This window comes from Vidua macroura, chromosome 24 (genome assembly GCF_024509145.1).
Source record: "Vidua macroura isolate BioBank_ID:100142 chromosome 24, ASM2450914v1, whole genome shotgun sequence".
Classification (NCBI taxonomy): Eukaryota; Metazoa; Chordata; class Aves; order Passeriformes; family Viduidae; genus Vidua; species Vidua macroura.
Window position 1 is genome coordinate 1,121,723 of NC_071594.1, and position 13,068 is coordinate 1,134,790.

At 50.2% G+C, this 13,068-nt stretch overlaps 1 protein-coding gene across 1 annotated transcript in view; it reads right to left on the reverse strand.

Moving 5' to 3' along the window:
• The window catches only part of LMOD1 (leiomodin 1), a 22,135-nt gene extending 9,744 nt beyond the window's left edge, over positions 1-12,391 (reverse strand). Inside the window, exon 1 of the mRNA XM_053997912.1 lies at positions 12,045-12,391. Coding sequence (XP_053853887.1) covers positions 12,045-12,305 — 261 coding nt within the window. The 5' untranslated portion in view covers positions 12,306-12,391. The remainder of the gene's footprint in view (positions 1-12,044) is intronic.
• Positions 12,392-13,068: the final 677 nt, after the last annotated feature.

Genomic DNA, 13,068 nt, shown 5'->3' on the forward strand with positions numbered 1-13,068 from the left:
GGGTGGGGAGGCCCTGGCCTAGGTTGCCCAGAGAAGCTGTGGCTGCCCCATCCCTGGAAGTGTCCAAGGCCAGGTTGGACATAGCTTGGAGCAACCTGGGACAGTGGAATGTATCCCACGGCAGGGTTGGAAGATGATCTTTAAGGTCCCTTCCCACCCAGACCATTCCATGATTCAAGAGTCCACAGGCTCCTCTGTGTGGGTGACTGCTGGGGACATGAATCATGCTGGTCCCCATGAGGAAAGGGGCACATCAGTAAAAAATCTCAGGCCAAACCTGCACTTGCAGCTCCTGTTAACATGGCTCCAGGAACAGTGAACTCAACTCAACCTGCAACCACGACACTGGCTCGGTCTCTAATGTCACCTGCAACTCCAGAGGCCTCTGGAAGCTGAGTGTGAGACATCATCCCGTGATGATATGAGAACCTCAGGAGCATGACAGGGGAAGCTTGAGCCAGGATTGGGTCCATCCCAATCATCTGTACTCTTGGGAAATCTAGGGTCAGCTCCAAGGTGGCTGGTAGTGGTTTCTGCACATGCACTGGAGCCCACCACAACCCTTCTCTGGGGACCCACTGCCTCCCTTCTTTCCAGCAGCTCCCCAGGCAGGGCCATGTTGGCTGTCTGGCACGTGGATTTGGCCACCAACAAAGATTGCCCCACCAGAACCAAGCTCCTTGCAAAGCAACTGCAACCCCTCCAGAGCTGCAGATTTGGGAATAACGCCCAGGCCGAAGGGTTGTTCCTCTCTCCCAGCCTCTGTTGGGATAATAAATTCCTCTTGCAGCCTATGTGACATTTTCTAGTTCATCTCTTGGCATGACATGGCTTAGACAACAACAGCACAATTCCATTGGTTCCACACAAATCCTGAGTGGCTTTTGGTGGTGGAAAAATGGGGAAGTGGGGAAGCCCAGGGATGAGGTGAGACCTCTGAGACAGAGACAGACAATTCACCAAAATCTCTTGGTCAGCTGTGGGGGTCCCAGACCAGACTGGCAAGGGAAGAAAACTGGGTTGAGTTACTTGGACAAGCAGATTTAGGGATAATTATGGATCCATGACTAACAGCCAATCTTCTTTCATTGCCTGGGGGGTTTCAGTCTGTCCTACAGCCCTTTATAGCGCTGCTGCCAAGCCCTATAAAGTCTCCAAAGCTACCACAAGATTCAAGGATTGAATCCACAGCTCTAACTTTGGGCATCACTCTCTGGAGACACCTGCCTACCTGCCAGACTCTGAGGACTCCTATGTTCCCTCTGTCCCACCCACCTATCCCAAATCCCAGCCAGAGCCCATGAGCGAGGCACCAGCATTCCTCCACTCCACAGTGTGACCCTGGGGCTGAGGAGGCTGAGCTCGAGCCCTGTGAGAGCTCCCTGGAGACAGGGATGTTCTCTGAGACTCTCACTGCATGGAGAAGCCATCGAGGTGGCTGGGGGCAAAAGCAGGGGGGTTTCAGGTTGTTTGATGTTCCTGGTACTTGGGTACCTGCTCCTGGAGTGGATTGCTAGAGTCAAGCCAAACCACAACAAGCTGCCCAAGCTCTTTTCCTCCACTCCTCAGCCAGTTTTGAGTAGCCTAGGGACAACTCAGAGCCAAGGCCATTCCCGGAAAGAATGCTGTGTCCTTGGCTGAGTCTGGGAGTTGCTGAACCTGGATTGCCAGAGACCTGCAAAGGAAGCAGGACTACGAGGCTTCTGCTGACTCTGGGACATCCTGGACAACCCTCCTGCTCCTCAGCTCAGAACAAATATCATGGAAAGTTTTGTGGGAAACCCTGCTCACATCCCTGGGACTCCTTGAGAGGATCAGACAGCCAAGAGTTTCTCTTGGCACATTTGGACTCTTTTGGCAGGAAGGAAGGTTGAAAGGACCTCAGCTTTCAGCACTGGGACACACATGACCCCTGGCCATGCTCTGTGTGCTAAAGCCCAGAGAGATGTAAGCAACTACCCTGTCCTGCCTCACATATTATCCTGTCATTTTAACAAGGAACTCAGCTTTTCCCCTTCCCTTCTGCCCAGACCTCTCTGACCCCAAATATCACTGTGTCTTTGCATGTCTCAGGCCAATGTTTTTAAAAAGTCCTCTTTCTGAGATGCAGAGCTGTTCTCCAGAGACTGGGCAGCTTCTGGCCCTGATTTTGCGTGGTTTTTTTGGTGTTTTTTTGTTTTGTTTTGGTTTGGTTTGGTTTGGTTTGGTTTTTTGGTTTTGTTTTGGTTTTGTTTTTGTTTTTGCTTTTGTTTTTGTTTTTGGTTTTGTTTTGGTTTGTTTTTGTTTTTGTTTTTGTTTTTGTTTTTTCTTTTTTTTCCCCCTAAATTAAGGTGAAAAATGTTTTAACTTGGTTTCCTTTAACAGAAGAGCTGCAGCCCTTCCATGGAGACACAGCCATTTTCCAGAAAGCTGTAAAGCCACTCAATACTATGCAAATGGAAACTTTTTCTCATCTAAAAAAATCAGGTTTTAGAAGCCAAGGTTTTTCTCTTCTATTTGCTGTATTCCCAGCCCTTCTCCTGGTACTGACATGGCTGACTGGATATTCCCAAGGTGAGACCTTCTCCCTGGTTGTCTCCTCTTCATCAGGGCTTGAAAAGGGCAGGGAATGCCAGCAATTAACACTACGAACACCTCTAGGCTGGATTTCTGCCCAGTGCACTTTGTGGGAAGCCTACAAAAAGCATTCATCATATTTTTAGGAACAGGAGAATTGCAATTCAGCCTGAGCAAGTCTTAATCCTATCTCCATCCTCTGTGTCATAAGTGCTGGATGGTCAAGGAGCAGGACACTGCTCCCAGCTTCCTGGCAACAAATGGGCATATCTCCAGGCCCCTTGCTGGTGCAGGTATCCAATGGATCCCATCCAGCAGCCCGTGGAACCATCACAGACACCCCTTGGCAGTGGGCACCTGGTGCTGGAAGATGATTCCAGGTCCTTGAAGCAGGTGAGATGAGCCAAGCTCCAGGTGCCTACCTGGAAAATCAGACCAGTTTTGCTGGTCATTCCCTTAAACAGTTTGTGGGAAACAGGAGCACCAGCTCTTCAGGCTCTGGCACCACATGGGAGCTGCATCCCAGGACAGAGCACTTAGTAGGCATACAGCCAGGCATGCCAGGGGTCACCATCTCTGTCTGGGTCTTGGGAACTGGGGAATTCCCTGTAAGGAAGAAAATGGCAAATCACTTTCCTTGGCAGAGGCTGCCATGGCTGTGCAGATGCTCATTCCTGTGCTGGGCATGTCCAACATATGCCATGGTGCCCCTGTCAGGAGGACAGACCCCTTGGAGTCCTCAGCAGCATGCAGCATAAATCCTGACCCAAATACTGTGCATAAGCCCTGGGCTGTTCAACACATGGTCAAGGGGCTGCACAGGACACCTCTATGACCTGGGCTGGCTCCTCTCCAGTTGTGTTTCAGGAAATCACAGAATAATGGAATCACTATGACTGGAAAAGCCCTCTAAGCTCATCAAGTCCAACCATTCCCCCAGCACTGCTATGTTCACCACTAACCCATGTCCACAAGAGCCACATCCACACAACTCTTAAATCCCTCCAGGGATGATGACTCCACCTCTGCCCTGGACAGCCCATGCCAGTGCTTTACAATCCTTTCCATGCAGGAAATTTTCCCCAATTTCCAACCTGAACCTTTCCTGGCACAACTTGAGACTGTTTCCTCTCCCCCTGCCCCTTGTTTCCTGGGAGCAGAGCCTGACTCCCACATGGCTGCAGCCTCCTGTCAGGCAGTTGTGCAGAGCTAGAACATCTCCCCTGAGCCTCCTTTTCTCCAGGCTGAGCCCCCCTAGCTCCTTCAGCTACTCCTGGGGCTCCAGACTCTTCCTCAGCTCTGCTCCCTTCTCTGGTCATGCTCCAGCCCCTCAAAGACTTTCTTGTCCGGAGCAGACCAAAAGTGTTCCTGGGATTGAAGGTGTGACACCAGTAGTGCCAGCACAGGGGATGGGCACTGCATTGGTCCTGCTGCCACACCATGGATGGGACAGGCTCTTGTTGTTTCCACAGCTCCAATTCCTTTCTGTTTTCATCCCTGTTTGCTCCACATTCTGGGCAGAGGAAAGGACAGAGCAGGACTCTTGACCCTCCATGGTGTGTCTGCCCCCCACCACCCTGCCAGCCACACCTTGACTTGAAAACATATGCCCTGACACTGAGATCCTCTTGCTCCATCCTGCCACAATTCCCACACAGCAAAGTGTGGGATGGAGCAATATGACCGGTTAATCCCAGCGTCCTGCTGGAAGCTGAGTCACTGAGATGGTTTTAGCACACAAGTGATGTCATAATGCTGCGAAAGAGAGGGGCACATAATAGACCCAGCTCTTCGCCTCCTCCATGTCTATTTATCAGCTCAACATAAACACATATTAAACCTCCTGGGCAGCTCAGCCCATATAAGCTAAACACTCCAAACACTTCCATGGATTTATCTGCATCCCAGTTGTGCTTTATGTAAATATAGAACTCAGATTTTTACTCTTTTTTCCCCCAATTAACTAGAAATCCTTGGGGTTTTTTCCCTGCTTGTGCCCTTAGATGGACCGTGGATCTCTCAGACTTGTGTGTGCCTTCAGCGTGAGCTCTGCTTCACAGGGAACACTTTGTGCTGCAACTCACCCTGGTCACAAAAGGAAAAACAAGGAAAGCAAAGCTTCTGCCCCCAAGGGCATCACAAAAACACTGATCCAGCTGTGAAGGTCTTTCTCACAGCATTTTTTTAGGAATGCAGCTCAAATATGCCCGATCCTAGAAGGATCTGCATTTTTCAGCTGTTCTCCACAATGCAGATCCTTCTGGGAGTTGTCATGGGATTGTTCTTGCTTCTGTGTTAATCTTGGAGGGTTGTTTTATCATCTGCTGCAGGTAACAGTTCCTGCTGCTGCTGCTCATCCCTCTTGTGACAGAGTTGGGACTTTTTCAGAAACTCAGAATGAAACACCAGAACACAGACAACAGTTTTCATTTCTGAGCAATGAAAGAGATCTCCTGGACTTCACAGAACTACAGAATCATTTTGGTTGGAAAAGGCCTCTGAGATCATCTAGTCCGATCTGTGACCGATCCCCCCACCTTGTAACCCAGCCCAGAGCACTGAGTGCCACATCCAGGCACTCCAGGAAAGGGGACTCCACCACTGCCCTGGGCAGTCTTGTCCTGTCCAATACATGACCACTCTTTCCATGGAGAAATTCCTTGTGATGTCCAACTTGAACTCTGGGAGCAGAGCCTGACCCCTACCTGGCTGCTCCCTCCTGTCAGGGAGTTGGAGAGTGACTTGAGCAGCTGGAGGGACCATCTGTGGCCTCCTTTAAGGACCAAATAGGAACAGCTCAATATCTTTGGTTTCTTTCCAAATGTGTGACTTGTTTGGATATTCCTGGCTATCATCCATGGAGGAACGCAAAGCCCAGGAAGCTGCCAGGTCTATTCCTCTCTGTGTGCTAGTGGAAGTACCCACAGCTTTGCCCACTCCTCATTCCATGGGCTGGAAGCCACTGGAGAAGCCTCTGGATGGATGTCCCAGTGTCACCCACCCTTTTCACCTTTTTTGGAGGCCAGAAGCTGTTCAGAACAATATATTATGGTCTGTTCTCTCCTGTGAGAGTGATGAGACCCTGGCACAGGTTGCCCTGGCATAGAACAGCTGTGGCTGTTCCATCCCTGGAAGTGTCCAAGGCCAGACTGGATGGGGCTTGGAGCATCCTGGGATAGTGGAAGGTGACCCTGCCCATGGCAGGGCTGGGTGGAATGGGATGGGCTTCAATGTCCCTTTCTACCCAAACCAGTCTGGGATTCTGGGATTCTTTGAACTTGCTGATCTTAGTGGTCTTTTCCAATCATAAAGATTCTCTGATGAGGGAAAAGAGACCAGGTCAGGACATGACTAAAAAAAAGGCAAGAGCTGGGAATTAGTGAAGACTCTTGTAAGGGAGGAGGAACGGTCTTGGCAGTCAACAGAACTGGCTGATAAACAGCAGAGCAGATTTTCAGTACACATGTGTTAAGACAAACTGGGAAGATGCTCAAGGAATGATATAACCCCTGCTGTACCCTTGTTTGCAAATTCCCTCGAGTCTGAACCAGCAAGTTAAATAAAGAGCTTGTTTTTTCTTCCAGATATTTTAATGAAAAGATTACAAGCTTTGAGCATTAATAAAAAATTTAAATCCTGGCTTGTTTGCTCATGGTGTTAAAGAAGGGCTCACTGCTGAGGATCTCTACTTTCCCTATAGGGAAATCAGGTAACTGGATTAAAAATCACCCAGCAGCAAGTTCCAAGCCTGAGAGAGTTAGAAAGGAAGGCAGGGCTTTTTACAAGACCTTCCCAAGGTCTTGTAAAAACATATCCTTCTCGAGGACCTGCTGTCCTCTGGCACCAGCATCCTTCAGATACACAGAATTTGGATTAAATAAGCCCTCTGAGGTCACTGCTTTTTCCTCTGCATCCAGACCAGGCCATAAGGAGCCTGTCCAGCCTCCCAGAAGAGAGCTTGGGGACATGGAGACATTCCCAGGAGCCTGCAAGGATAAGGATGCATGGACCTGGAACAGGAGGAGGTCTTGCCTGCAGAGGAGTGCACTTGAGGAGTGGGATATCCGACAGGAAGTGAAAAGGTGGTGGAATATAACTGAACCACCTCAGCTTCTCCTGTGTGAAAGGAGTTCAGCCTTCATGAGATAAAAATACAGGCACCATCTGCACTGTGCACATCTGGCCCTGGCTGTGCAAAACTGCCCTGACATCCAGCATTCACTGTTCAGAGTCTTCTCCTCAAGGAAGCTGGTCCCTGGGCTTCCATGGAAAGAGAGACTCACGACATGAGTATCTTCATAAAAAATTGGGTTTGTGGCCCTGGAATGATTCCCCTCTACAAGCAGGATAATGCTCCCTCATGCAACTTCCCTGCACTTCCCAGCCATCCCTGCTTGAAGCTGCATGCAATCAAATCAAAACAAGCCCTGTTGGGAGGCAGGACTGGGAACTCTGATGGGATCGGGACATGCAGGTGTCCTCCCCTTACAGGTGAGCTTCAAAGAGCATTTGGACAACTCTCTGAGGCACATGTGGGTGGGATTTTGGGATTGTCCTGTGCAGGGCTAGGAACTAGACTCAGTGATCGTTGTGGGTCCCTTCCAACTCAGGATATTCCATGATTATGTGAGCTGAGGGAAGAAGGCTGCATCCATTCCCAGGGAAGATGGTGATGCTAGAGAAGGGAAATCACAAGGAGGGGCTGCCTCTGCCATCAGGTGCTTGGTGTTTTGGAAGTCACCAGGGCATGGGGGGTGGGGGGGGGGGCAGGTGAGAATCCAAGGAAAGCCAAGAACAGCTGCAGGTGGATTTTGTGGAATGCTTTGGAAAGTAAAACTTCCTGTTGTGGACTTGGCAACTGCTAAGGAGGATTCCTACAACAAGGCACCTGTCCATGTCTGGTTCACATGGAGATCCTTCCCATGGGATAGCTCTTCTCATCTAGGTCCCATCTGGCAGAGGTTCCCTGAGAGTGTTTAGGGCTAAACAAATGCCAGTGGGAAAGATCACGGAATTATGGAATGGTTATGCTTGGAAGGGGCTTTAAAGATCATTCCCTTAAAGACCATCATGGAAGAGACCCTATGGATGGGGTGTTCTCAGGGAGGGTATAACTGTGCTCTCTGCACAGACACATGGTTTTTATAGATGTCACCAGCAACAGAGGAACTGGACAAGGTCCCACAGGTGCCATTTCCTCACACAGCTCAGTTCTCAGAGAAACCCATCCCACAGGGACAGCTGCACAGAGCCCCTGTGCCCTGGCACACGCAGCTTTTCCTCTTCTGGACAGAAATCCCAGGCATCATACAAGGATTTCAAGTGACAGCAAGTCACTTGTGCCCCAGGTAACTCATGGAATCCTAGACTGGTTTGCGTGGAAAGGGACCTTAAAGATCATCCTGTTCCACTCCCTGCTCTGGGCAGGGACACCTTCCACCATCCCAGGCTGCTCCAAGCCCTGTCCAACCTGGCCTTGGACACTCCCAGGCATGGGGCAGCCACAGCTGCTCTGGGAAACCTGTGCCAGGGCCTCACCACCCTCACAGGGAAGAATATCTTCCCCATATCCCATCTAGCCCTGCCCTCTGGCAGTTTAATACCACAGCACCAACTTTACAGCATGTTTCTAACTGGAATTTTTCTTGTTATGTCTTTGCCTGTGACAGTAGAGAGCCATGAGCTAATAGAAATAATCTCTTCCTTTATCTACTCATGACCAGCCTCCGTGACACATGGACCTTGTTGAGTACATCCAGAGAGGGGCACTGGTCCAAGCCCCACCCTTGAGCTGGGTTATACTTCCACTCATTAGCAAGACAAAATTAAGATTAATTTATTACTGCATTACCAAGATGGGAATTTGGCTTCCCAGTGTGGAAAGGTTGGGGCAAAGCTTAGTCTATTTTGGGCTGTTTATAATCTGCTTCCTAGTTACCCTAGTTTGCCCTTTTCATCACTAAGAAGATGTGTTATTATGTAGCTAACAATATTTCTAAATATATCCACTTCTCCCAATATTTAGGTGGCAATGTGGGTGCCTGGAACCAGTCCAAGAACAGGGCAATGACAGCAAGAACAGTGAGATGGGCAGAAACTCAACCTTTCCCTTTAAAATACCTTACTTTGCACTTTGGAGGGATTCCTGCACATCCCAGCTAACACACAATGTCCCACAACAGAGATTCCCATCAGGAGGTATGGAAGAACAGCAGGGAGGACATAAGAAGGACATGTAACTTCTGAAGCAAGTCCAGAGGAGGCCACAGAGATGCTCTGAGGGCTGGAGCCCCTCTTATCTGGAGACAGACTGGGAGAGCTGGGGGTGTTCACCTGGAGCAGAGAAGGCTCCAAGGAGACCTCAGAGCCCCTTCCAGTGCCTAAAGGGGCTCCAGGAGAACTGGAGAGGGACTTGGGACAAGAGCCTGGACTGTCAGGCAAGACAAGGGAAAATGGCTTTTCACTGCCAGAGGGCAGGGCTAGATGGGATACGGGGAAGACATTCTTCCCTGTGAGAGTGGTGAGGCCCTGGCACAGGTTTCCCAGAGAAGCTGTGGCTGCCCCATGCCTGGGAGTGTCCAAGGCCAGGTTGGATGGGGCTTGCAGCAGCCTGGGATACTGGAAGGTGTCCCTGCCCAGGGCAGAGGGTGGGATGGGATGAAACTTAAGGTCCTTTTCCCTCCAAACCATTCCATGATTCCATGAACTATGGATAGATAAACTCTGTGTAGTTCAAGGACAAGAATCTGCCCTCCTGTCCCTCCCTACTGAAGAGACATCACAGACACAGTGCCTGGCATTCCTAATTTAAGGCATCAAGAGAAACCTTTGCAAGCCAGAAGCAAATGTGTGAGCAGGGCAGGGGGTGGAAGGGGGGTGGTGAAGCATAGGCACAAGGTCAGGGAAGGAATGGGAGGCAATTCCAGTGGGAATTACCTGTGAACATCTAGAAGATGTTATCCTGTGTTTGTGATGTCTCTTCAGGATATCTCCTTGGAGCCTTCTCTTCTCCAGTCTGGCTCCAGATCAGAGAAGGTCCAGCCCTAAGAGCATCCCTGTGACCTCCTCTGGATTTGCTTCAGAATACTGGGAGCTGTGGATGAGAGGGGCTGGGATGGACATGTATGGCGTGATGCCTGCACACCCTGGGGGAATGCCAGCCCCGTGGGAGTGCAGCCACCATGCCTGTGCTGGCTGGCACAACATGAAATCTGCTGACACATGAGAGGGATTTGTCATCGGAGACCTCAGAGCTCTGAGCAGTTGGGGGAGAGTTCAGCACCTGCCTGGGGTGCTCTGGATGGCTCCGTGTTCTCATTCCATCCTTCAGCAAAACATAGCCCCGGGGCTTCCTTGGATAGAGGGGACCATCGGCTTCCTGCACTGTTTTTGTGACTGTTCCTGTGGTCTGATGATCTCATCCCATTCCACCCCATCCTTGGGCCCCATGGCAGAAGACAGCCCTACCCCACCACCAGCGTGATCTGATGTGGCAGCACTGTAAACTGGCATTTTCTAGGTCCTAATCCCAGATCCTAACAATGGCAGGGAGGGAGGGGTGTAGGATATACTTTTTTCCTTGGCCTCCAGGGATTGAAATAGAAGAAAGTCAGTCCTGCCCTATCTAGTTACTGTAATACAATCAAACTGGGCCATTTTCACTGAAAAACTTGACCGGTCGCCAATTTGCTTTGTCTTCCACAGCCTGAACCTCCTTAACTCAGAAAGCAGCAGATTTTCCAGGACCCCTGTGCTGCCCTCCCCTCTAGCCAGAGCCCTACACCCTCACCCAGGTGTCTCTCCTCCCCAGGCCATCCCTTTCCACATCCCAAGTCTTCTCCCACTGCACATACACTCTCAGGTATTTCCAAACAACACTATGTTAAACCAGGCAATTTCCCAGGTCTCTTTTTAACAAAACTCACAAATTTCCTCCTGGTCATGGACACTTCCCTATGCCAATTCCCAATCAACCCCTCATATTCCAACAGTTAACACTGAAACAGCAACACAAGTGATGTCAAACCCAAATGTTCCCCCACCCAAAAAAGTAGATTTTTTAGTGTCACCTCTTGGGATCACCTGCAAAACAGTGGTCACTGGGATGACTGGTCCTACATAAAAGCATTTCCCTCTCCAGGCAGGTTTGTCCTGCAGCACCTGCACTTCCCCACCATAGGGAAATTTTCCACTGGTGAGGAAATCAAGGCAGAGCCCTTGTGATGAGGAGCAAGCACTCATTGTCCCCCAGACCATGTCAAGCACCACATATAGAAGGTGAAAGTTGTTCCTTATCCTCAGAGCCAGAGCAAGTTCCTAGGCTGCCCAGGACAGGGGTGGGAAGGAACAATTTAACCCCTTGTCCAGCTCTCCAAAATCAAGCTTCAGTTATTTTTCCTACTGGTGCAATTTCCATTCCCACTCATCCCAATATTTAGAAGCGAATAAGGGTGCCTAGGCCACCGTCAGGAGAGGATCCTCCTATATAAATATTCAGAAAGAGAAATTTCCAAGTGCCCTGGGGTAGTTACAGATTGATTACCCAGCTGGAAGACCCAGGCTACAGCTGGGTGACCTGGAATAGATCTGGAATCAGAGTCAGAGCAGAGCAGTGCCACATCATACTTGGCACTGCTGGTGCTGCCAACATTCTCCAGCCCTGCCCCAGCACAGCAGATGTTAATCCTGCCTGCGACATGAAACCAGCCCATGACCACATGGATCAACTGATGAAGAATCGCTGTCTTTCATTTTTTGCCTCAGCCTGCTATGAAAACTAGGGAAACCAGATACTTCTCAGGCTTCCACGCACAAAGCACATACCAAATATTCTTAGTAGTGAGGTTAATAAATGTTACAAAAAAGTAGGACTGGCTCCCACTAAGGCACAACACAAAGAGAACGACTGACATGAAGCTGTTGAGCTCCAAGCAAACTCTTAAAGGATTTGCCAGGTGAAAAGGGAGATAAATGTACCCAAATCAAACTAATAGAAGGAATTTTAAGTGAACAATAAATGCAAAACAAATGGCACAGGTAAAACCTGCTTCTTGGTGTGATTTCCACAGAGCAGGGAACATTTTTATTCCACAAGAACCAGAGACTGTTTAACCTTTTGCATAAGAAGAACTGAAAGGACCAAGAGATCTCCAAAGGAGGAGGGGAAAAAGAAAAAAAAAAAAAAAAAAAAGAAAAAAGGCAGCCCATGGCATCGCTGTCACTGCACTGGCCTCTCCAGCAGCCTCCTGTGAATACCAGTACAGGTTGTGGCTTTGCTAGTAACACCAGGATTTTATGGGATACCCTATTCCCTCTCGGAGTGCCAGGACCAGCTCACTAGTCTCTCCAGGACAGCTATTCCTCCTCAGCAAGCGCACGCCTTTCTCGGGTTTTGTGTTTTCCATCTCGTCCCTCACTCAGCTTGGGGGAGGGGGGGTTTGAGGTGTGTTCCCACTTTTCCCGCAGCAGCAGTGGGGGATGTGACTTACGTCTATCGAGTGCTCCCGCTGCAGGAGCCTCCTGGTGTCCTTGTCGTGGTGGTTGAGTGCCGTGTCACAGTTTTGTGGGCCAAGTGAGGAGTTTTCTGATTGGTTTGTCTGACTGCGCTCCACAGGGATGCTCCCGTCTGCATCCACCGCATCCAGCTCCTTTTCCAGCTCCTCCATCTCCTCTGGAGACAAAGTAGACAATAAATTGTCTATATCTGGATCTTCACTAACTTGTCGCCGGTATTTGGCCACTTTGGACATCTTGGCTCGCTGTCGAGACACGGTGGCGGTTGTGTGGTACCCAAAGCAGGAGGAAAAAAAGAAGCCGAAGCTCCAAGGCTGCTTCCCGAGCGGCAGCAGGTGCTGAAGTGTTAAATCTCAGCAGCTCTCCAGCCCGAGATACGGTGTTTATCCAGAAGGGACACCCCTCGGTCCAAGAGTTGGCCAATAACAGGATCCAGTTGCGGTTCGGGCGCTGCGAAGCCAATGGAGCCCGGCGGGAGGCGGGGAATGGTGCTATCAGAGGAGCCTGAAACCCGAGGACATTCCAGGGAACCGTGCAGAGCTACATGACCAAATTTAGTCCGAAGCATTTCGCCTTTTAAAGGCAATGGGCCAACCTAATGAGAAAACAGGGAAAAATGCACGAGCCGGCACGCCGGGAATGGGGGGGGGGGGGGGGGGGGGGTTGTGAAGGAGGCAGCCCCAGCCTGTGTCATGGAAGCTGGGGGGCTACTAAAGTGGGCAGTGTGGCTACGAAGGGATGGGGAGAGCCTCTTCTGTGACAGTGACAGCTCTTGGCTAAAATCGGCAAGGAAGCACCCACTCCAGAGGAAGTTTTCCTCTTTATCCTGCTGCAGTCTGGGATTGGTGCTGTTAGCCGAGGCGCTCAGCCTCACAGGAAAGAGCTGGAGCTGGTGGTGTTGAGGCAGACTGATTCCATCGGGGGATGGAGACAGCAGGTAGCGAGTGCTCCCGGCTCTGCAGACCTGACCCTCCGGGGACTGTCAGAGCTCCTACCGAC